This window comes from Canis aureus, chromosome 19 (assembly GCF_053574225.1).
Source record: "Canis aureus isolate CA01 chromosome 19, VMU_Caureus_v.1.0, whole genome shotgun sequence".
In the NCBI taxonomy this organism is placed as follows: Eukaryota; Metazoa; Chordata; class Mammalia; order Carnivora; family Canidae; genus Canis; species Canis aureus.
The window spans coordinates 40,107,700-40,132,548 of record NC_135629.1 but is presented as its reverse complement, the minus strand read 5'-3'; the positions used below and the strand labels follow the sequence as shown (position 1 = coordinate 40,132,548).

The 24,849-nt window shown below is 56.0% G+C and overlaps 1 protein-coding gene across 8 annotated transcripts in view; it reads right to left on the bottom strand.

Moving 5' to 3' along the window:
- The window catches only part of CACNA2D2 (calcium voltage-gated channel auxiliary subunit alpha2delta 2), a 138,301-nt gene that overhangs the window by 17,980 nt on the left and 95,472 nt on the right, over nucleotides 1-24,849 (bottom strand). For all 8 annotated transcript variants that reach the window (XM_077858777.1, XM_077858778.1, XM_077858779.1 and 5 more), the window contains 3 exons: nucleotides 13,585-13,644; nucleotides 6,350-6,394; nucleotides 3,016-3,157 (listed from right to left, as the gene is read on the bottom strand). In XM_077858777.1, the coding sequence (XP_077714903.1) occupies nucleotides 3,016-3,157; nucleotides 6,350-6,394; nucleotides 13,585-13,644 (247 nt within the window). The remainder of the gene's footprint in view (nucleotides 1-3,015; nucleotides 3,158-6,349; nucleotides 6,395-13,584; nucleotides 13,645-24,849) is intronic.

Here is a 24,849-nt window from a genome sequence, read left to right as displayed (position 1 = left end):
CTGCTGAACCTCACCAGGACACCCATGCACATATCCCCCACTTAGAGAGTCTCACCTGCTCTCTGCTTAGCTGGGCTCTCATTCCTCAGGGCTCAGCTGAGGGCTGTGCCAGCTCCTCCAGGAAGACTTCCAGGTCCTCACCCCTCCCAAGCCAGCTTAGCCTACCCTTCAGTCAGGCCCCATATGATCAGGCAGGCAGCTGTGGCCTGTGGCCCCTGGAGAGGGGCTGCCCAGGTAGCAGGGGTTGTAAGTTGGGATGCCCATCCAGCATGCTGCCTGGAGCTTGCAGCTGGTCCCTTGGGAGCTCACCCACTCAGCATGCACTCCGGGCTGCAGCCACAAGAAAGCAATTAAGGGCCCGCTGATGGGGCTGGAATTATTCAGCTATTAAGGTACCTGATAAGCTGGAAGCCACTCAGCTCCATGATTAATCAACTGGGGCCAGAAGCAGGCAGGGGCGGGGGAGGAGGCTCTTGGAGGGGCAGGGGCTGTGTCATGATCCTGCTCCAACACAGGCACGTGCACTTGCACAGACATATACATGCATGCACACAGACTGTACTCCCTAACAGGTATATCTGCACTGAGCCTCTGTGTTTCCAGCCAGGTGTGTGAGTCCCTGGTCCTCAAACCTACCTTCCCAGCAGCCCGAATGCTGCTGCGGGCATGGGCACGCATGCTCACACCTGCACAGCACTCTGTACCCACAGGAGGACAGCCCTGGGTCTTGCTCTCACACACCCCTGTGACTAGTTACCCCTACCCTCCCTTTCCCCTGACCTCTGGTGGCACATGTGTGATCCCCTGGCCAGACCCGCCCCTGCGTACACTCACAGAACGAGGCTTCTCTCAGATGAATAGGCTCAGTCCCGTAGATCCCTCAACTAGGGCAAAAACACAGGATGGCTTGGGCAGCACCCCCATCCTCCAACTCAGGACAGCCCTAAATGAATGTGTGTGTGCATGTGGTATACCTGTCTCTGCATGTGTGTCTCGCATGCAGTATACATGTCTCTGCACATAGGACACTTGAAGAAACCCACCAGGTGCTAGACACCTACCACTGTCAGGCCTCTGTACCTAAACCCCTCCCCTAAGGGCCTATATTTTTTCCTCCACTTCCTTCCTTCCCAGGTGGAGCCCTGATACCATCGCCCCGAGATCCCTATCAAAGATCCGCCCCAAGTGAGAATCAGAGAATGCTTTCCAAAAACGCACAGCCCTTCTCTTCAGAGCAGAGCCTCGGAACACTGAAACCTATAAAGCAGATGAAAAGCTGTGACTGAAAGATACAAATGCTCAAGGCTCTCACAGTCCGGGGGCGCTGACACATTGCTGGGCACAGGCCCTCTGCTCTCGCCCTCCAGCGTGGGGCCTCTGCTGCATATTGTCTGCGGCCTGTTCTCTCTCTCTGCTCCCACTCCCTTCGCTCGCTCTGTCCTTGTAGCTTCCCTTAACTGACCATAATGTGAAAACAAAACACATTTCTAGCATTGGCTGTGCCTATTGAACAGTATGTTATGGTCCTGTTCCTAATTTAGAAACTTAGTGAGTCGAACAATTTCTATTTTTCACTTTAACGAAAAAATAAAGCTGGGTTCTCAAATGTTTCGTATAGTACTGCCTGCCCTGGGAGAGTCGGCCTGGTAAGTCCCAACCCTTAGTGGGCCTCGGTTTCCCCATCTTCCCAAGGAGAGGCCTAGAGCCGACTGCCCTGGAAGCCCTTCTAGCTGCTGGCAGAGGGGCATTTCTGATTCAGGTTAAGAGCCAAGGGTAGACCCCTGCCTCTGGGCTGCCCCTGCAGGTATCCACAACAAGATGTACACACACGCCTTCACTCTAAGACACACTTGTGCAAACACTCCAGCCTCCCTGCCTGGAAAGGGCTTGCTACTCAGCCCTACATACACACACCCGTACCCACGTGCACACACTCTCAGATCACGCTGAGTTGGGAAACGGGGACCATGCCCCCTCAGGCAGGCGATTACAGATTTAATTAAAAGTGACACAGTAAATAAAAAACATATAAAATGTAATTTGTGTGGGTAGCGAGGGGTGACTGGGGAGGGCGGTATGGCTCCTGTTTTAATTAGTGTGCCTGCCCGTGATAGTGCTCCTCGACTGGCTCGGGCAGGTGGCCTGCGGGCGGCCGGTGGGAGGGACTGCAGGGGTGGGGGGAGCATCTCTCCTTACCCCCACCTGAGGCTGCCTAGAAGGCCTGGCTGACCCCCAGTGCGTTGGGGGCCTCCCTGAGGACCCTGGAGGATTGCCTGCATTCTGGAGACCTTCCAGAAGCTCTGGGACCTGTGTACCAGGCTCCTCCACCCAGTGATCCCCCTTGGGTCACCCTGTAGGTGCTCACAGAATTCTACCCAAACCAGCAGACTCCAGGGCCCTAAAGCCTGCTGCCAGAGCTCTCTCTGTAGTGCGTGACTCTCGGCCTCGTCCCCCTACACCTCCTAAGATCTTCAGGAAGTTCCTTCATATGTCTGACTCAAATCCTTTCAGCTATAGTGACGTGGTTCCCCATCGTGCAAAGCTGCCCTGACCCTGGCCAAGGAAGGAGGTGTTCTAGAGTTGGCAGCTGTTGAGTGAGGAGTTGCACCCTTTCCCCCAGACCCAGTGTTCCTCTGATGCAGCAGCTCCTCCACCATTGCTATCTGGGGCCAGGGAATGGGGGGTGGTGTGGAGGAGTTGCTTTGGGGGCACATGGGGATTTGGTCCAGGCTTGTGGGGGAGCAAGTTGTGTGTGCACATTTGTGTGGGCACATGCAAACGCAGGGGCAGGAGATTGTGCACGCACAGGGGTGAGAATCCGAGGATTTCATAGCTTGCTGCGAGTTAGTGTGAGGCTGTGCCTGAGGATGACTTGACGCCTGCGTGTGGGTGGGCACGTGTGACCTTGGGTATAGGGGGCTGAAGGCAGATGGCACTGGCTGAGCACCCGGGACGTGGCAGTGCCCAGGACGTGGTGGGTGGGGAGGGCTGTTTCTGATCGCTCTGCACACTCACAGCCTTTGTAGATGTCCGTGGGGATCTGCACGGCCGTGTACGAATAGTTGACTTTGTTCTTGAAGTTTGAGTCCTCAACGAAGTCCAGCCTTAGGGTGCTGACCTTGGACCCCCTCTCCACATCCTCACTCTCAGGGTCGTCCTGCAGAAAGGGATATCGCCCCCCACCCCCCACGGTAGTATCAGGGCTGGAAAATGGTGGAACAGGGTCAGACAGCTCTGCAGGCAGGACAGGGCCAGAGTCCAGTCTCAGAATCAGAGACTATAGCAGCCAGAGATGGGGAGAGATGGAGAGACACAGGGACAGATGGATAGGGAGTATGGACCTCTCACCCAGGAGGCTTGTGACTCCCATCTGCCCCTCCCCTCCCACACCATCCCTACATTTGTTAAATCCAAATTTCAAAACCAAAACCAAATTGACCCTTCCCCACATTCTTGAAAACCAATTATCAGTGAAGAGGACAAATCCCAGTGAGAAGGAGCAGGCGGCTGACCTCTGCTTACAAGGACGGGCTTGTGCGATCACAGGGAGGCCAAGGCAGCCCTTCCCAGGAGCCTTGGGCCGCACCCATCCCTGCATGCAGTTCCTTTGGCAACAGGGAGTGCGTCCTTGCCCCATCTGGGGGAGGGTCATCACCCCTGCAGCAGGTGGCTGTAAGGGTTGAGTTTGGGGGGGAGAGCTGGGTTGGGGTGGGGGCCAGCATTGAGACCGGGTAACTTCCAGAGGGAGGGTCCTCAGCGCCTGATAGCAGCAGGATGGCAAAGGCCCCTGTTGACTTTCTAAAATGAGCTGCAGCCGTCTGACAGGTGCCAATTACAGCATCTTTCGGCCGAGCAGGCTAGGCATGCGCCGTGCACCCCCGCCCACCACTACAGGCTGGCAGGAATGGGTCTGCGGCTACAGCGTTGATGCTGCAGCGGAGCGGTGGTGGTGGTGGGGGGGGTGGGCAGGCCCGGGTGCAGGTGTGCAAGGGGGAAGGGAAGATGGTGGTAGAGAGTGAAGAGGAAGACAAGGAAGAGCCAGACAAGGAGGAAGGGAGGGACGGAGCCCAAGGCAGAGCAGGGGCCGGGGGCTTATGCCCTGGGAGGAAGGGATGTAAATAGCTGGACCATCCACAGGCCCCCTCACTGCCTCTCAACCCCTGTGACCACTGTCAACACCGGGCTCAGCTCATTTCCACCCCCTGTGGCTCTGCAGACCCCACCGCTTGCTGGGTCCTGGGACACGTTGTGTTCCTGTCTCCTGCTGTATTTTGTCCAGGGAAAGGGTGATCATGCCTCCCTACCCAGCCAGATGTGCTCTCCCCACCCCAGGAGTGCTCTGGGTCCCTCCTCCTGCCTGAATGGGGCTGTGGCAAATACCCTTGGAGTCTCTTCAAGGGTGGATTCTGTACAGCAAAATCCAAGCCAGCTGCTGTCCACCCCTCACCCCTTGCCACGTGTGCCCCCTTCTGGCCACCTCCGCACACCCTACGAGGACCCTCAGAAGCTCCTGGATGCTGGGTAAAGCCGGGGCAGGCAGCTGCCGAGCCTGCTGCCTCTGAGGCCTCTGAGGCGTGAGCCACTCACGTTCTGCTTGCAGGAGGGGGAAGTGCGGGAGAAGAAAGCCCCCGAAATGTCAGCGGCAGATGAAGGGCGCTGGAAAATTTAATCTCCCAACTTTCCCAACTAATGTGACATTTGGATTCCGTTCTGATAAGCTATCAGCTGGCGAACTTTTTCCTTCCTTCTCTTTCCCCCACCCCCACCTTCTGGCTGGTAATTTAAAAGTAAATGGTCTAGAAAGATCTCTAACTGTACCTCTGGCAAAGATTAAAAAAACAAAACAACACAACAAGCACGGGAGTCGGCAAATGTGTGCATGTCGATATTTATAGAGGGCTGGGCTTTTGGCCTGACCTGAGCCCAGCCCCAGCCAGGGTGACTCTCCCGCCTGGGGCTGTCCCTATCCTGCCTCAGGGCTGCAGACAGAGAATCAGGGATTTAGGGGGGGTGGGGGAGGGACCTAGACACTGGGAGCTCAGTGAGTTGAAGGGATTTTGGCAGGGGACGGGGCACCAGAATGGCCAAGGAGCCCCTCTGTGCCACCCCCACACCCGGGGGTTTTGTATGGTGGGCAACCACAGTCTCCTGGTTTATATTTAATGCACTGATTGCTAAAATTACAGCCTGCTGCTGAGGGGGGTAAGGAATTAGATTCAGGGTCTAATTAAAGGTTCGCTCTTCATTTGAATTTCAGATTCCAGCTTTAATTTTAGCAACTTCTCTGGGAGCCACGGAGGCTCAGCCAAGGGGGAAGCACACCTGCTTTAGCCCACCCACCCCTCCCTCTCAGGCCCCCTGCCCGCCTGCCCTCTTGAAGGCTCACCCTGGCCAGCCTGGCACCACAGACCCTCTGCAGGGATCCCCTCCTGCCCACCCACCTCCTGGTGTCATTGTCTACCTCCTGCTTGCCCCAGGAAATGCCCTTGGCCAATACGCCTGGGAGAGGAACACTGGATTTGGGGTCTCCTGCCCCAGTGACAGCGGGTGGGACCCCAGAGAATGAGCTGTTATGACACTTCTGTTTGCAGAGGAGACAGTCAGGTTCAACTACTTTTGCCTCAAAGGCAGGCAGATGGACTTGGGCCTTGACAGTTTCAGCAAACACTGCCTACTCTGTGTGTCCTGCACTCTCAGACACTCTGGCCTCCTCTGGAGGTCCCCTGCCACCAAATGGCCATCCGGCTTTTCTATGAGGCCTCTGGTGATGGGGACCCAAGCAGACATTAGCCAGTCAGTGGCACAGAGGCAGAGGAGCAGTGTGGGTCTGGGTCGTCCAGTAAAGCTCTGGTGCCATCACTTCCGGGGCAGTGACCCCAGCAGAGCCTGGGCCCTGGCCTTCGTCGGAGGAACAGGCACAGGGCTGGGCTGCCTCTGCAGCTGGAGCAAGCCTGACTGAGCTCAGGGGAGCCCCCTATGGTAGGGCCAGCTGGGGGGTATGCAGTACACTGAAGCTGCTGCTTCCCTCACCACAGGGAAGGAACCTGCATGAGCTGAAACACATGGCCCCTGCCTGCCCGCCTCCAGGAAGCCCTCTCAACTGCTCCCTCTCTTCCCTGCTCCCATAGTGCTCAGCCTCCTCCATGTTGGCAACCTGGACTGACCCACAGGAGGAGATCCAAGTGCCTCGCTACTACCTGCCTGAGGCCGGTGCCCCTGTTATTCTGCAGGGTGACCTCAGAACGTGGGAGAGAGCTGAGACCTCACATTTTACAGCTGAGGCTATTAGCCCAGGGAGAGTGTGGGGCTCTGGCAGCCCTCCCTCCCCCAATAGAGGTGGGGCACTCACCAGCTCAGCGTCAGCCTTGGCGTCATAGTACAGGATATCTTCCTCCTGGTGAGAGAGAGACCCTCATAGCTCCTCAGAAGTTGAGGTGCAGCCAGGGCCCCCTGCCTCGAGGCCAGCCACAGTCCCCTCGGGGGTCCAGAGCAGCCTTGGGGAGGGCTGGCTGAATCAGGCCAGGCATCGCCCCCTCAGTCCCCGACCCCCACAGACAGACTCCCTCAGAGGCCCTCACAGTCTCCAGGACCAGGGGTTCTGCCTGCAGTCCAGCTGACAGGTGGGGTCAGGGCCAGCCTCTCTGCAGAGACTCTGGCTGAGGCGGACCCGGGGGAGTGAGGAAGATGGGAAAATAGAGCCGAGTCTGGGCCAGAGTGAAATAATGACTCGACACCGCATCTTCCAATTTCTTCTATTAAAAAGCCTGCTCATTACAGGCATGTACTTATTAATTATCTGTGATTTGTTGTGAAAAGCAAGGGGGTTTACACAACAGGAGTGGGAGAAAACAAAGCTCGGCCCCCATGCCTGCCTCCCAGGCCCGCTGTGCCTGCCGGTGTGAGCCTCGCCTGGCCTGGCCTCGCCCGCCGGCCCGAAGCCTGGGTTCTTGGCCATCTGCACGTCATAATCACCCGCCACCCCGGGGACCCGTAACACAAACGGGCTAATTTCATGTTTAATGATCTTTAATCAGAACTGAGCGTCGCTGACAGAGGCCGCCAGAAGGTGAATCTGGTGCCATCCAGTGCCACTGGCTCAGGAGGGGCTGCCCCACTCCTGCCCCTATGGGCTCTAAGGTCAGGACACAGGATAAGGCCGAGGTCTGAGTCACCCTGCTCTAGTGCTCCTCAGCGCTGTTTCCTACAGCAAAAATCCGGTGCGTGGCCCTGGCAGCCTGTTTCTTTGTGGTCTGGAAATGGGGGTGTTGACCAAGTGTGCTCCCAATGGTCTGGCTATAAAACAGCAGAGAGCCAGCACTTCCTGTTTGGTGGGCAGAAGTCACCTTGGCCACCCCTCTGCTGTGTGACCTCAGGGCTGCACTGTTCCCTCTCAGCTCAGGCTCCTCAGGCTTCAGGGAGGGGCCTGGCTTTGGTGACTGCCCAGGTGTTGGGTCTGAGGTCATAGTTTGAGGCGGTCAGTATGGGGGTGCTTGTTGTGAGGACAGTTGTGAGTTGTCTCCCACCAGAGGTCTGGATGGGGGGCGTGGTACAGGCCACTGGCTGGACCCGTAAACGCAGTCCAAGCATTCTGCAACACTGACTACATGCCTGGCAGCACACTTGGGCCAGACCACAGCAGCTTGATGGATAGAAGGCCAGAGGCGACCTGACCACTTCAGTCACCAGAGGCATCTGCTGCGGCCGGCACTTTGCACGTACTGTGTAAAGAGCTCTCCCAAGAGCCCTGCGACCCCCATCATACAGATGCGGACACGGCATGGGTAAGAAAGCCTTTGCACCCAGGCTCCAACCCGCCTTCCCTTGGCATCTTCACCCTTTGCCACACCACCCACCCAACAGTCCAAAAAGACTGGAGCCTGGGTGGGCCCAGGGTGGGGGCCGGGGCCGGGGCCGGGGCCCAGGCTCCAGGGTGCTCGGCCTTCCCTTGCGCCTGGCTCCAACCTAAGCACATAATGAAAGCTGACATTACATCAAACACAATAAGGAGTTTCGGTTGATGAAGATCATTCCTGAACACACAAACCCATTAAACCGAGGGGAAAAAATATCAATTCAACACACTCGCTGGCAAAAAGAAAATGTGATTTGTTATCTAAAAGGGGGTTATAAACACGGCTCTGATGCTCTTTCCCTCCGTAATGAAAACAGGCGGGCGCGGTGGGAGGACTACAGATTAGAACACAGGGCTTCACTCACCAACTTTTTAGGCAAACCTCCTGCAAGGACAGGAAAGGGCATGGGTGGGGGTCGGTAACTCCAGAGGGGTGGGTGCCAGGAGACATGCGTTCCTCTCATAGGCTGGGCTGGGTTTTGCCTGCACTTGGGCCACCCCTGGGTCACCCCTCCAGCTGCTCCTATGGCTCCCTTTGTCTTTTTGTCCTGCTTTTTCATGGTCTCGGCAGAGGATCAGATGCTGGTGGCATCAGTGACACAGGGGGAATGTGTCATACAGGAGGATTCCAGTCCCCTGTAGATAATGAGTGAGGCTCAGGAATCGGTATGTGGCCCTTGTCCCCTCCCTACTTCTATCTTGACAGGGTCAGGCCATGCCCCTTCCTTGGTAGAGAGAGGATGAGCATTGGGTGGTGGCGGGCAAGGTCACATGTGTAAAAATGCATTGTAAACCCAGCTGTGGTCTTTATGCTCGATGTAGTGTGGAGCTGGGGGTGTGGCAGAGTGGGGCCAGCAGGGTTGGGGTGGGAGGGGCCCTGGAAAGGCCTCTGTATCTGCCTCAGCCTGCACACTGTCCCAGTGTCCACCATTACTGTCCTGCCTTGGTTAGACCATGAGGAGGTGGTACTTATCGATTACACACAGGGGCATTGGCTAAGGGTGCTGGCCTCAAATCCTGACCCGAACATGTGTACTCTGGGATTTTGCATGGTGTGTAAAGACTGAGCCTGAAGTCTCCAAAGTCCCCAGGGGCCCCGTGACTACTCCCGGAGGTCACCCCCATTTCAATGATGAGACAAGGGTGCCTGTTAAATCCTGTAGCCTCAGTGAAGCTTTGCTTCAGGGTCTTGATTTCCCACTTGTAAAATGGGGATGACGATGCCTCCTCTGAGGGCATAAAAAAGGGAGCTGGGCTCCTCCAGGCATTTGGGCCAGCCCTACCCATGGGAGGCTCTTATGTTTGCTCCACAGCCCTGGGAGGGGCTGGAATTTGGAGGAAACCCTCTGGTTGAGGAGAAATGGGCATCCTTAATGTCTGGGGTCCATACCCAACACCCTCTTGTTAATGGTATTTTAGGGGCCATTTTGCTCAAACTTGGCAGGGGTGGGGGGAATCGCCCCTTCTGAACTCACATTTCTCCCCCTTGTAGATTTCTGTACACAAATGACACATGAAGGGTGGGGCTAGGGGGCCTGCAGGGCCTCTGTATAGATGACATATACACTGTCCTTAGCTGGAGCTGAGCCCAAGAGAGAGCACAAGGGGTGCTGGCAGGTGGGAAATGAAGAGGGGGTGAGCACGGGCTAAGCATGGAGAATCGCAGTTGGTGTCTATGTCTGGTACTGTGGGGTACAGTGAGGATACTTGGCCTTCCTGCCCTGGCTCATGGCCAGCTCAGCTCAGCCAAAAGGACCGTTTTCTGAGAGAGCCGTCTGTCGCCGGCTTGGCAGAGAGGCAGGTGGCAGGCCTGATAGCTGGGGCAGACCTCGGGCAGGGGAGGCCACCTGTCCTGTCCAGCCGGCTCCTCTGGCCTGGTCCAGCCTTCACAGTCTTCCTTTTGGGTTCCCAGACAGCTATGTCTCCCATCAGACCCGCAGGGTAGGGCTGTGTCTCCCCCTTCAGATTCTCCAGGGTAGGACTACTTCCTCTCTTAGACTCCCAGGGCAGGACTTTGTCCCCCGCAGGCCCTGGTGTTGGCACTGAGGCCCTGGGGCCAATGGCCTCCCCCACCTCCTCCACCCACGTCCTGGCTCAGCTCCTCCCTGGTGGCAATCTAGACGGCAGATAATGCTGGCACAGCGGTGCTGGTGCCAGGCACCATGTCCAGCAAGCAGGACATTGTCATCTACCCTAAACGTTATGGGCACCTGCTATGGGTGCCTGCTGCCTGTCTGCAGCAGGGTCACGGGAGCTGTTGCTTCTAACAAGGACCATGGTTTCCCTGTGTCCCAGGGCTGCGGCCAGGTCTGTGGCCACAGGTTCCCTGCTTCTGCCACAGCCGGTGTGTGGAGTCCTGGCCCGAGACTAAGAGGGGAACAGGGGCCTTCATGTGCAGACACCTCTTTCTCTCTCATGTGCCAGTACTGACTCTGTAGACCCCAGGAACGCCCCCAGGTCCCTGGGCTGGTGTCAGTGGTGTCTGTCTGTGTGTACCTGTGGCTATACCACTACTTCTCAGAGGTCTGCATGTAGACCTCCTGTATGCTGTTGACATAGGGAGGGCCACACCCTGCTGATCACACAGGGGATTCCAAGTGCCAAGCAGCCTCTCTGTGCCCAGAACTTCCGGGTGCCATTCTCCCATCTCAGAGGTAAGAAGACCGAGACCCAGCTGCTCTTGGCCAACTTATCCACAGGGCCCTTGGCTGGGCACGTGGACAGGTGATGGGCAACAGTGAATCAGGCCCAAGTGCTTCTGGCCTAGAGGAGCCCTGAGTGGGGCAGTCAGATGAGTCCACTGGGATACTGGCCTGGGGCAGCTTGTACTGGGAACTATCAGGGTAGGGGCTCCGGAGATGGACGCTGGGGGCCGTGGGGGCTAGTCCCAGGCCTGAGACCAGAGAGAAGAGGCCCAGGGAGATAACTGGAGAGGGAGAGGCATTGCCCTTCTGAAGGGGTGGGGAGGGGGCATTCCTGGGAACAGACCCAGCTTGCGTAAAGGGCCCGAGTTTGCCACTGGCATTGTGGCTCTCCTGAGTGCCACATGGAGGAACATGCTTCTCATCTGTACCTCCTGAAGGTCACTGAGAAGGACATGGTTTCCAGGGTGGGTGGCGTGCCCACAAGGGACAGAAATACCATCCGTTTCCCAGCCTCAAGTCCCCATATTCCCCTGGCATGGGCGGTCTCCACCTGCGGCTGCGGCCAGTTCTCCCTGGCAGCCCAGGCAGGACTGGCTGGTGTGCCAGCTAATGGGCCCACCTTTAGCGTGAGTGCCTTTCAGCCTGGCAGCGGGGGTGACTGCAGTGCTTCTGCTGAAGAGCAGGGCCCTGACCCTGCAGCTGGGAAGGAGGGGCTGATCACAGCTCCACCCTCCCAAGATACAGACAGACGCGCAGCTTAATGGACCGAGGGGGAGGCGGTGGTAAACACCCGCTGGCCCTGTGATCACTTCCACAGCTGGGGGCATCCCAGGTTGAGCCAAGGGGAGGGGGCCAGTCAGAGCCCACTCCTGCCTCATCTTGGGGCAGGAGCACCCAGGGCCAGAGATGCATCTACAGTGTCACCAAACTGGCATCTCTATGGCCTGCCGTGTATACCAACCCTTTCACACCCCAGGCTGGGCCAGTAGGAGGCATTAAACACCAGAGTCCTTTGCCAGATGGGGAAACTGGAACCCAGAGAGGGGCAAACCCTTGCCGGGCTCCACGGGGACTCAGTGTGCAGGGAGCATACTGCTTCAAGCGCACTCGTCTCAGCACCCCTAGGATGCCCCTAAGACCTTGGCCCTCCTTCCTGGCAGGTCCCCGTGGTCCCTGCTCTGGCTTGGGATAAGCTGTTCCTGCCTTGGGGAGTAGCTGAAAATTAGGCGTCAGGAGTCTGGCGGGAAGATCCTTAAATTCAAACAAACAAACAAAAAAGATCCTTAAATTTTGAGTTTTCTACAGTCAGGAAAAGAAAATAGGTTTGGGGCTAAGGCAGCCTCTTTGTTTGTTTGGGGCCTGGCCTGTGAGGGAGAGGAGACCAGGCTGAGGGCACAGCTTTTCATTCCCTATTCCCTAGTCCTTCATTCTGTCCTGTGTCTGCTCTGCATACCACCCTGGAAGGGAGGAAGGACGCAGATATGGCAGGAACTAAGGAAAGGCAAGAGCAGGAGCTGAGGGTCCTGGATGCCCAGAAGGTGGAGGGGCTGATGGACTGGGACATAGGAGCAGCCTCACTGGGAAGGACCAGATGAGTCAGGCCACCAGGAGGTACAGAGGCATTTGGGCAGAGACCAGGAATGGGCCTGGAGTGAGGTGTTCAGCATGGCTGGAACACAGTGAGGAATGAGGTTAACAGGGAGACATGAACAGCCTGATCCTGGGGCCCTAAGTGCAGGCTCAGGCTGGGCCTTGAAGAGGACATGCCAGGGCAGGGGCTGTTCATAGGTGGTAGCCTAGTTGGAGTGGTGGGTGCGAGTCTGCTACCATGGGTGTTTCTGATCAAAGGACCGAGGAGGCATGGCGACGCAGGGATGGGTGGTGAGAGGGAGAGAAGGGCCAGTCCTGAGCTCCTGGGGGAGGTGGGGTCAGCCCATGGAGTCATCAACTCATTTATGTGTTCGCTGTAAAAAATCATGTTGCCTCCATTCCCCCCCCCCCCCCCTTCCATGAGCTCCTTAAGGGTAGCACTCAGCACCTACCAGGCAGCAGCAAAGAAAGAATGCCATGATGTGGGCAAGGCAGGAGAGGACTCAGTGTGGCCGGGAGGGATGGAGGCCAGGGAGGAGGAACAGACAGGTTCAGGGGGCCTGGATCATAGGCATGAATCCCCTGGTACCTGACGGCCTGGCTGTGAATCTCCACCATCAAAAGATACCTCAGGTAGGTCCTTTAAGTAGAGATAATAATCCAGCTGCTCACCAGATATGCAAGGCCCAGAGCTGGAGTGGCAAGGGCCTACCCTACCTTATTGGCCCTTGGGCCTCAGCAGGCAGCCTAGGGTGCCTCTTCCTGTGGTTAGCAGAGAGACCATGGCTCTGAGACACTGGCGTGACGGAAACGGTGCAGGTGTATCCAGCACCAGCCCAAATCAAACATAGCTGCCTGAGTTTGTGAGGGCCACCTGGGTGGAGACTGGCAGACAGTGAGGGTTCCCTTCCCTTCCCCACATTTGGGGCCTTTCAGCCCTCAAGAAGAGACCTAATATGAGCTTCTCACTCCACCACTCCCTTGGCACCTGGCCTCCTTCTGAGCTCTCCTGGTGGAAGCAGAAGTTTCTGTGGCTGTGACAAGCCTGGTCCCTGATCCTAGTCTGATGGTCTCCTGGAAGACAGGCTGTTGCTCAGGTTAGTCCCAGGAGAGGACAGAGTTCCCTTCTTGCAGGGACTCTTCGAGGTCAGTGTATCAAAGTCTGAAAGATCCTGGAGCCAAGGGATTTCTTTGCCCTGGGTCTCTCCAGATGACACCAACTTTGGGGAGCATCACTTTATAGCACCCTGTCTGCCCACAGGGGACTCCACAGCTCTTCTAGGGTGGCATGAGAGGTTCATTTCTGCACCCTGTGTCCCAGCACCAAGAGGAGCCTCAAATACTTGCTGAATGCTGGATGAAGGTTCCAGGCTCCACTCCAAAGAGCCCTCAGTGCTACCCTGTGAGTCTGGGCAGCACTTCCTTCCCCAAATTCACATCTGCCCTTTCTGGGGATGGGCAGGTCGTAGGGGCTGGGGATGGCACTGTAGTTCTTACCTTGATGTTGTCCTGCCAGCGGTGGGCTTTCTGGAAGTTCTCGGCAGCATCGGCCAGTCTCTGAGGAACAGAGCACGAGGAGGTCAGAGGCTGAGGAAGGTCCATGCCCAGCCCGAGCCTTCTCTCCATCCTTAGTACTCTCTGGGGCCAGGCTGGCTCCGGGTCTCCCTTGCCCCATCCTGCCAAGCACTCAGGGATTCCCTGGCTCAGACCTTTACCAGCTTGCTCAGTGGGCGCTGCCCCCCTCCAAAAAGCTGGGTTCACACAGGACAGCTGAAGCCTGCACAAAGTGACCAGAGTGCATCTCTACGGGACTCCTTATGCTTCAGCCCAGCCACATCTCCTGCCCACAGGATGGCAGGGTGACTCCCAGGACCTTGTGGACCCAGGCCCTGGAGTCAACCCCCATTGCCACTTTATTTCTGATGAACTAGTGTCACTCCAGTGCCAAGAGGAGGTCCTCCCTAGTCAAGGGTGAGCCGCCACAAGTGATAGGGTGTCCTGCTGATGCATCTTGGGCCCCAGCTTGCTCAGGGCTCAGCAGGAGGTGCCCCTAGCACATTTCTGCCCACCTAGGCCCATTCACACTGTCCTTAACCCAGCTTCCTGAGCCCCTTCCCTGCATGGCTCTCCAGGCCTCTGTCCACACAAGCTTGGCCATCCCTTGGGGCTGGTCCCCGCATTCTCCTCCATCACGGCCCCTCTGCTTGTGAGCAGCCCTTCTATCCCACACCTTGGTACCGCCATGCCTGGCACATGCTGATGTGCAGAGAGGTGGCAGGCCACCCCGGACCCTCACAGTCTAGAGGAGGAAACAGACACAAAACTGGGTAGGACAACTGGAACAGGAGCAGCTGAAGTGTTTCCAGGAAGCTTAGTGCGATGGGAACTTGGGGCATCAGGGAAAGCTTCCAGAGGAGGCATTAGCAATCTGCCACCCTCAGGGCCTGAATCTTGGCTGCCCAGTAATTCTTATTTTGCACCTCTGTGGATACTGTCCCTCCAGGAACTCTGGAACTCCTGAAGATGGCCCTCTGGGGCCTCCTGCAGAGCGGAGTGCAGTGAAGTCCTATTAATCATATTGATGACTGTTATCATGAACTGGTCACTTACTACATGCCAAGCCTGCCACCAGGCCAGTGACACATCATGTATACCTGTCTCTGTCCATGCCTAACATCTTTCTCAGATGAGGACACCGAGGCATGGAGACAGTGAGCAGCCTTCCCAAGGTCACATTGTCTAGGTCAAGCTGCAGCCCAACGTCTGGGCTTTACAACCACGTTTATCTTGCTCAGCCCCTGCACAAGGTCTGAAGGCACATTCCATGGGCCCACCATGCCTGGTGAGGGACAGGGCATTTCTGGTGGGGGTAGGGGCTCTGGTCTTCTACCCCTGCCCCACTCCATCCCATGGGTGAAACAGTGGGTCCTGCCTCCTGGCCTCCAGCCCTTACTCAGAAGGCCCTGGCCTCTTGGCATTTAGGACACGTGCGCCCATCCATGAGTCCAGGCCTGGTGTGGCCAAAGCCTGGCAGCTGCCCATAATGGGGACATGGGAGCCGGGACTCGGGATACTGGTTTTGCTACCCCCTAGCATGGAACAGGGTGGTGGTGGTGCCTACATTCTCTGGGGCAGGATGTCACCTCTGGCAGTTAAAAGGGCTGACCAGGGCCATCCTCAATCCCACTGGGCCTAGCTCCCCTTCCTCAGGCCAAGAACAATGAGTACTGGGAAGACTATGAGTTGGGGGTCTTGGGGACAGGGTAGGAAAGTCCCTCTTGAAGTCAAGCACCCTCCCTTTACAATGCTGAGCCCCTCTTGGCCTCCAATTCTCCCTCCTGTTATCCCACCTGTCTTCTTTGTAGGTTCCAGCCTCTGCCCACCTGTTATGCTTGGGGGGGCCCCACCCCCTTTACCGAGCTTCAAGGACCACAGGCCTCTCTACTCCCAGAAACCTCCCATATCTTGCCTCCAATCCTGGCGCCCCCGGGAGGTCCTGGACACCCTCCTTGGGTGGCCCTCAGGCCCACTGGAGTGCATGCCATCCCCTCTTGGAATGAACCCATCCCCACTAGAACCACTGCCACCTATCTCTTACTTGTGCTATCACTCAAATCACCTACCATTCATCCCCAGCCCTGGTTCTGTCCTCCCTCAGGCTCCTGTATCCTCTCTCACCCTTTGTCATCTAGTCTCTCACTGTGGATCTGATCCTGTGGCCACCCCCCTACCCCTTCAGCAGCTCCCTATGGCTCTGCATAGAAAAGGCAAAGTTTTCTTAGGGTCCCCAGGGGTCCACTTATACTCACTTCCATCCTGGGGCCTCTTCTCAGCCTAAATGACAAATATCCCTATCCTAACCCCAACACCCAGGATGGGGGAGGCCCCTGATTCACAAGTCTGCAGTGTTCTTTTGCAGACAACATTACTATGTAACATACATGGCACAATAGCTGTTATTACTGTTAACTGAGCATCTACTGTGCCAGCTTAGCACCTGGGCTAGATGAGAGGGTGGGAAGCCCAGGGACAGCCCCTGCAGGGTGAGTCTTGGGCAATCACTTCATGCCCCCTTTGCTTACCCAGTGGCCTCTACCTTCCCAGGGACCCCAGACCTTTCTCAGAGTAGGCCTGAAGCCCACGTGGGGCTCCCCTGACACCAGTGCCCTTCATGAGGGGATGAGGCGATGGTAGTGTGTGGGATTAACAGGATCAGGCCTCTTGCTTCAGAAAAGCCACAGGCTTGATGGGGTGGCAAACACCAAACTGACATCAGCTGGAGTCTCCCAACTGGGCCGCAGCCTCAAGGGGCTGTCCTTTCCTGAACCCACCTTCCCTGCTGGCCAGGGGTGCCAGCTCTTTCACCCTCTCAAGGCTCAGCTCTGTCTGTGGGAGGCCCAGGCCCGAGGCCCAGGGCTCCCTAGCTGCACAGCTGCGATGAGGAAGACCGAGGGGGCCCTAGCCCTGAGCCTCTTCGAAGTCCCACGGGCTTGAAGGCCCAGGTCAGCCCGCTGACTCGTGAATAACGGGGCTGCAATAGCCACAGCGAAAGGATTACGTTTAATCCTCAGTAACGATCAAGCCATTATTATTTGTTCGGTGTTACAGATCAATCAGCCCATCCCGGGGCGGTGGACGTGTGGAAACTGCTAAACACACAGGCCTGGTGGTGCAGGAGGACGGGTGGAGACAGCGGAACGGGGTTGGAGCAAGCAAGGAGGCTGTGGCTGCTGGAGGTCCCATCAGGTCTGAGGGGGCGAGGGGAGGAGGAGACCCGGCCCACCCACTGGCCTGCCTGAGGGGGACCGAGCAGCCACCAGAACCTGGACTCCTGGAGTCTTGAGCCCTGGCCTGGGTTCAAAACCTAACTTCCTTGAGTAGTGGCTTCCCCTGCTGGCCCTTGATTTCTTGTCTGTAAACTGGAGGGGCCAGTGCCCTGGGGTTTCTCTTGTTGGCTCTGAGCACACAAGGCTTTTGCCCACCTCTGGGTCTTCCTCTGTTACCTACTTTCTGCCTGGGATGTGCTCCCTCTCACCTCAGTCAGCCCTATCAGATTGTCACCGCCCCTGGATGCCTCCTTTTGCCTCTGCCCAGTCCCTGGGGCTCCTCTGCCCTGTCAGGCACTCAGAACCTTGGGCTCCCATCTCCCCAGAGCCTGGGCGGTCAGCCCTGCTCAGGGCCATGTGCTCAAAGCTGAGGCTCACCCTGCCCTAAGGTTCATCGTGCTAGCACATCCTTCCTACCTCTCCTGGGTCCTTATGACAGCCTCTGGGCAGGCAAGATGGGGAAGGAAACTGAGGCCCAGGGATCCCTGGGTGGCGCAGCAGTTTAGCGCCTGCCTTTGGCCCAGGGCGCGATCCTGGAGACCCAGGATCGAGTCCCACGTCGGGCTCCCGGTGCATGGAGCCTGCTTCTCTCTCTGCCTATGTCTCTGCCTCTCTCTGTGTGTGTGACTATCATAAATAAAAATTAAAAAAAAAAAAAAAGAAACCGAGGCCCAGAGGTGAAGACAACCCACAAGACTCTCAGCAGGGCCAGGGTAGAGGTGGGTTCACAGCCTGGTCTCATGTCCGCGATACTGTCTGCCTGGGGAGATATGCTCTGTTCTCATCCCTCAGCCACTGGTAGCCTCCTGCTACCAGCCCCTGCACTCTGCTTCTATCTTGTGCATCATCACCCAGACTGTTCAGGGGGTTTGCTCCCTCACCCCTGAGGTGTTAGCTTAGGTCTCATACCCCTTCTAACCACTCCTTGACTCCTGCCAAGCCCCCATCTGTCCCTATCACATCTCATTGTTTTCTTCCTTGAGCTCCAAGCTTGGTGAGGGCTGTATCTGATAACTGTTCACTTTACAATAAGCTGGCCTCTTGCACACAGTAGGTGTACAATGAACATCTGCTAACTCAAGGTCAGGGTATCTCTGAACTGGGTAGAGACTCAGCCAGGAGTCTGGCTCTGCCAACCAGCTGCGTGACCCCAGAGTATATGGTTTAACGTCTCTCAGCCACTTTTCCTCATCACGCTGGGGAGGGTTAGTGTGGCCTCTGAGGGTGATGCTGCTGCAAAGCTGCTGATGGTGGCTTGCCTGGCCTGAGACGTCCTCATTGTGGCCAAGGCATTGGCAGGAGCCATGGTGGGGCTGCTGGGCAGGGCTGCTCATGGCCAAGTCCATCACAATAACAGCAGGCATTTCAGAGGCAATTATCAGAGAGTTTCACTTAACAATCAATTTCCCTCAGCTCTGGAAACTGTTCTTACAGGAAAAGGCAAGAGAGAGGAGGACTGGTGGTGTGCTGGGCTGGGGATGCAGCTCCCCTGCGGAGCAGCCCTGTGCAGACACCTTCAGATTTCACTAAGTTAAAGGTCTTTCCATTGCCATGGAGCTGATGATCTCCAATGAGGGGCCTGAAGCCTTGGTGGGTGCCCCTCAGAGGCCAGCAGCTGGTGGTGGTGGTGGGGGTCCAGCCCCTGCTGCATGCTGGGAGGGGCGGGGCTTGGGTGTGAGGGGGCTGGAGCCCTTAGGCTTCTCCCTCCTCATTGGGGGCCCACCCCTCACCCAATGCTGGGTGCCCCACTTCCCCCAAGCCTCCTCCTCTCACCCCAGTGCTGGCCTAGTCCGAACGGGTCCGGGGAGTGACTGTCTATCAAACAGGATTTGTTTCGTGCAGCCCAGAGGGAAAGATTGTACGAGGTGTTTCATCTTAATTAGTTATAGCTACTCCCTCTTCCAAGAGGATACAAGAGGCTTAGGATGAAAGGCCCTGAACCCATGGGGAGCAGGATATTGAGATCTAGACCCCTGAGGGCTGAGCCTGGCAGAAGCTATGATGGGAGACCCTGAGATGGAGGCTGGGGGCTGCAAAGTCCTAGCACCAAGCAGATACCCTGCAAACATTGCCTGAGGGTTGCAAGGAAGGTACTGGTGGCAGGTGACACCAGACCCCACTCCTGGCAGCTCCCTTGGGCCAGGGCTTCACCGACTGTGCAGTTCATCCACTGAAAGGTAGAAGACTGGGCCTTTCCTTTATCTGCCCCATCCTATCCTAGCAAGACACTGGAGAGGTGGAGTCTTCTGTTCCCCTGCCTTTTACAGGGGGAGGGGACCGAGACTTGGAGCAGTAGTGCCACTACCCTAGGCCTCTGGTGGAGAAGCGAAGAGGGGCCATGAACCCAGGGCTATCAGTAGTGTTGGACAGTGAGCATCTTAGGGAAAGTCTAGGTCTGGCCAAGCCCATGCTTGGGCTCCAATGCCCCCTACCTGCCCCTAAGAGAAGTTCCTTTGTCCTTTTGTCAGGAGAGTGGATCAGTAACTGGGCTCCCAGTAACTGCTCTGAGCCTGGAGAGCTGACCTTGGAGTCACGGGCCCAGACCTTGGGAGGGGTTAAGGACTAGGGTGTCCAGCAGCTCCTGATCAACCCAGCACTGCCACTGATACCACCCTGCTTCCCTCCCTGCCTGCGGGCTCTGTATTAGCTCTGTATTGTGCACTGATAGATACTAAGTACAGATTTCCAATTTCCAGAGCTGTTATGGTCTAATGAGTAAATAATATACATATTTAAAACTGTCTAAAAACATATCTGCATAATTAAAATATCTGCATAATAATGAAGCAAGATGCAACGTAGCAAGGAGGCAGCTAGAGCTCCAGGGCTGACAATAAGGGTCGATGTGCAGGTGGGATTGGGGGTCACGGCCCTCTGGGTGTCTTCCTTCCTGCTACTTTGGCCTGAGTGGCCATTTGTCTGGGTGGAGAGAAAGAAGCACACTGGCATGGGCAGAATGGGTTGCCCTGGACCCGTGACTTACACACGGTAGTCAATGGAGATGCCTGTGGCTTTGCCTTCCTGTCAAATGTACATGGACCCCAGTGCCGCTTGGGCAGGACAGCTCCTTGCCCTCCCCCACCCCCTCCCTGCCTCCTTCCTCTCCTCCTGCCTCTGTCCACACTGGACACACCTGGCTCCTGTCCTGTGACACCCCTGACCCACCCTTTCTGTATGAGCCAGACTTTCAGCTGAAAGATAAAACCACCACCAAAACAATGAAAAACAAACACTCAAACCTCAGACCAAACTGCAGGGAAAACAACCAACAGGCCTCGAAGTGAAGGTAGCCTTGGGGAAAAGCCATCACAGGAGGCCCAAGCTATTGTTGGCAGCAACAGGCTCCCTCACCTTTTCCCTCACCAGCTGCACATGTTCTCTATGAGTTTATTAAAAAAAATTAGTAAGATGGATTTTTTTCCTTAAAAAAAAAAAAAAAAAAGGTCAGAATAAATGTACCAGGAAAAAAAAACATTCGAGTTGTGGTTCCCCTCTGGAGAGGCTACTGCCTCTCCACCCCAAGGCCCAGGCTTGCTTGCTCTTTGTGGGCATCTTGGGCTCATTATCGATTCCTGTGCCTCCCCTGTCCTCCCTGCAAGGACAGCCTGTGCTTTAATTTCTCAGGAAAAATAGGAAGAAGTGAGGGGTAGCTTGTACTAAAAATGGGGATGGGGCTGGGGAATCTGGTATCCCAGAAGCTTGAATTTCAGACAGGACGGGATTTCCCAAAACATCCTGGGCGCCCAAGGAAGGTTGCTGTGTTGTATTTTGCCTGGGGGGACTTTTAAAAAACCTATTCTCTCGTTACTGATATGTTACCCTATACTGGATAGTTTAACATCAAGAGTAGGAAGCCATGTGGGAAGAGTAGGAAGGAAAGGAGGTGAATTGGTACTCAGGTTGATGACATAAATTCCACTGGCTTCACTGTTTTAGCTTTCAGTGGGAACCACAGTCAGTATAGAAAGAGCTGGGTCCAGTGTATTATGGGGCAGGATCCAAATGTATCCACTGTGAATGGGGCAAGGGGCACAGAAAGGGGGGGCCTCTGTGGCTGGGCAAGGACATTCACAAGGGCCTGCTTGAATTTACGGAGCAGTTGTCAGGAACTGCGGATGAAGTCCACCCTTGGGAAATTTCAACTCTGGTGTTGGGCTGCTTTAGGAAGATATGAGTGTGGACAGCCTTGTGCTGAGGGCAGCAGGATGGGCCCGGCTCTTGGGGCCCTGCCCTGCCCAGTCACTGCTGCTGCTCCTGAGTTTCCTGACAGGTACCTGCAAGAGTTTCCCTGATGAGAAATGAGCCAATACATCCAACACACAGGTCAGAGCTTGGGCTGCGGCCTCAGAGCCCAGCCGTATGCAAGCACCTTACCCCCAAGGAGCATGAGCTGGGGGCTGGGCCATGTGGATTCCAAGGCTGAAGGGGCTCCTTCCAAGGTACTGCCCCACTCAGCACAATCCCTCAGGTAGGCTCACATGGGTGAGAACCCACCAACCTAGCTGGCACCCCCTTAGACTCCAGCATGAAACCTGTGTATCTCTATAGGTGAATTGGTCCCTGGTGAGCCAGGTGAAATTTCTCATAAAATTTCCAGTTTTGTCAGGTTCCTCCCTCTGAATGATCACTCAGTGTAACTCACCAATGTTTCTTTCATTCCTGATGATAGCATCAGGTGAGGGTGTCAGGCCCAGGGCTGTTGGCACTCTCCAGTTAGAGGAGATGAGCGACACACCATTTATCAAAGTGTACCATGGAACTTGTTGCTGACTTCTTTCCCTCATCAGGCCACGTTCTAGAGACAAAGGTATATTACAATGGCCCTGCCACAGAGGCTAGGAGGCCTGAGCTCCTAAGGCTGGCCCAGTGTATAATTTGGGAAGCGATGCCTTCATCTCTCTGGACCTGTTTCTCACTTGTATGATGGGGACCAGAATCCCACCCGGGCTTGCTTAGGCCCATGGGAATTCAGAAGCAGAATAAGGTCCAGACAGAGAGCAGGATTCTGAGCAGGATGCAGACTCACTCTGGGTATTAGAGATCCAGGTCCTAGGCTGCTCCTTCCCTCAGCTCTGCCCAAGGACCCACCGACTGCTCTACCACAGCCTTGGATTCTCTTAGGCCTTCTGACCTTGGCTTGACCTGGCTTCATTTGAAGCGTATGCCAATGGACTGTCCCTCTCCTCAGCCTCGCCTTTGTCCACTGGCCCCCAGCACCCTGCCTGGCCTCCAGCCTAACCCTGCCTTGGACAGAACAGGGAAGTGGGGGGATCCATTTGAATGTCCTACTTGACCAACTCTACCCAAGCTGGGCTGTCATTTCCCCAAGGCCATCCCTTGGAAGCTGCTCTCCTCCAAAGCCCCCTACTCCTGTGACTCTCTTCTCCCTTCTGACCGGACCTTTCCAAAACTGCCCTCAACCCAACTTCAGACTCCTACCCAAGCTGCTTAGCATAAGCTCATCCTCCCCAGGCCCCCACACCTTTAGGCCTCCCACATAGGCCCATGTCCTTCCACCACCTCTTTCCTGTTGTCACCCTTTATGGGGACCTGTGTGGCCTGGCCTTGCCAACCTAGGCATTCTTCCCCCATGTTGACCTGGAGTTCTGCCCTTCCACCATGCTTAGGTTCCTTCCCCTTGTTTGTGCTGTACTCTAAACCTGGACTGGTCCCTCCACCCCCTCACCTGCTCATCCACCTCCTCCAGGAAGCCTGGTACTCCTGCCAGTCTGGTTTCCAGAATTCCCTATGGTACTTCCATCACTACTTTGTCTGATTCCCCCCATATGTGGGCATGGACTTGATTCACGGATGTGTGTGACCCTGGTGCCAGGTGTAGGCTTCCCCCTTGGTCAGTGAGGTGGGGTGGGGGCATGATCAGAAGGTGCCCTTAGAGACCTGCTGGCTTAGAGACCACAGATTTCCCTGAGGGTTGGAAATGGCAGAGAACAGGCCAGAAACAGCACTGATGACAGAACACGGGGATCCCAGAAGGTGCAGAGGTAAAGGCTGAGTGAGGGTAATGGGTAGAGTGAGGCTGACTACAGGTCCGACAGAGCACCCCAAACAGAGGGGTCAAGAGGTTGCCTCAGGGGTCTGAACTGAAGATGTCTGCCTTCCAGGACCCCAGCCTCACTCTGAAATTCATGAAAATGTTGTCCACCAGTCCCACTTGGCTGTTGCCAAGTCAGTGATAAAATGGTTTAGAAGCAAAAGTCACTGAAGCCTTGCCAGAGTGAGAGGCTGGGGGGTGATGGACATGGGTCTCTAATCTGGCCAGGTCAGCCAGGAGTTGGGTCCTCCTGCTCTGGCCCCAGACCAGTGCATTCTCCTATAATGCTCCAATACCCTCCTCCAAGAAGCCTTCTCAGGTGTCCTTATGCCCCACCATGGCTCAGGGACAGGCCATGAGAGGGTAGTGGTTCCAGTGGGAAGAGATTGATATGACCTTCCTTCTTTTCTGCCAACAAATGTTTATTAAGCACCTACTGTGTCCCTGACCTATGCTAGGTTAGTACAGATGTGGTCCTGCTCTTAGGCAGTGTACCCTCTGTAAGTTCTTCTTTATATCCCACCTATCTTATCACTACAACTCAGTCCTACTGTCCTAAGCATGGAACTTGGTAGAGGCCTCTACAGTAACAGCTGCCCAGGGTAGCAGCTTTATTGGTAGAATTTAGGGGTGCTAGAGGCCTCTCTGTTATGAAATGTATTTCCACATAAAAGCTGAACCTGAGCACCCCCCACCAACTAGAGTAGAGGAGTCCAGGCCCCTGCCTGTGAGGACAGCAGAGCCCAAGCCCCCACCCAGCCACCATGCTCCCTTCCCATGATGTTATTTTTATACTTTTTCCTAAAACACAGCCTGAGCGGGCCCTTCTCGACTCTATTAACATTAGGAATCTAATCAGTAATCAGGCAGCTCATAATTTTCTGATTAGCTCTGATTAGACCCAACCTCAGGGGGAGAGGGAGTGGGACAGTGAGAGGGGAGGTGGGGCCAGTGGGGCACCAGGATATGCCTGAGGGGGCATTGGCTGGATTGAGGATGGAGGGCAGAGGGAAAGAGCCTCTTGCCCCACTGTCCTCTATCCTGGCAGAGGGTACAGGGTGGAGTCTTGGGTTGCACTGGGTCAGAAAGGTCCAGGGGTCAGAGAGCAGGGCAGTAGGAAAGGGGCGCCCAGTCCACTTGCTGCAGCGACCCCAGAGCAAGTTGGGCCTGGACTTTCAGAACCATGGACAGAGGCAGGCAGGCTTGGCAGGGTGGCCCAAAGGGCCAGGTTTAGGCATCTACCTGGGTCCTACCCTGTCTAGGTCACATTCCAGGAATGATCCCAGGAGTTGCCTTAAGTGGTGATGACAGTGATGGGATCCAGCTGCTCAGAGGGCTGCAATGTGTGACCTTCACATGGAGAACTGGCCCTGGCCACTGTTGAACACACTATAGGCAGAGCTTGATGATCATCACCTTCAATGTAAAGACAATGAGGCTGAGGGTCCCACTGCACAGTGGGGGAGCCAAGGCCTGGACAGACCACCCAGGTGATGGTGCCAGTTTGGGGCAAGCCTGGACCTATACGGAGGCTTCCCAGACCAGTCTAACCTTTCTTCTGCCTGAAGGCTGTTTGTCACCTTTACACCACATGCAATGGATGGAATCATCGTGCTGGTCAAACTAGACCTCCTAGACCTACCACACATGGAGCTGGACCTCTGGTCTGTCCCTAGTCCTGGCTGATCATGGAGACTGACCTCCTCCTTGCCCCCCTTCACCCCTGTCTAGTGGCTTTCCCCACAGGCCCAGACTCTTCTGAGCCCCAGTCAAGTTAGGGTCAGAGTGGCCCTGCCCTTGCCCCTGGTCTGGATTACCCCTTGTTGGACACAACCATCCAGGTGACCTCTGATGAAGCGCATGAGCCCTGCTGGAGGAGATGTG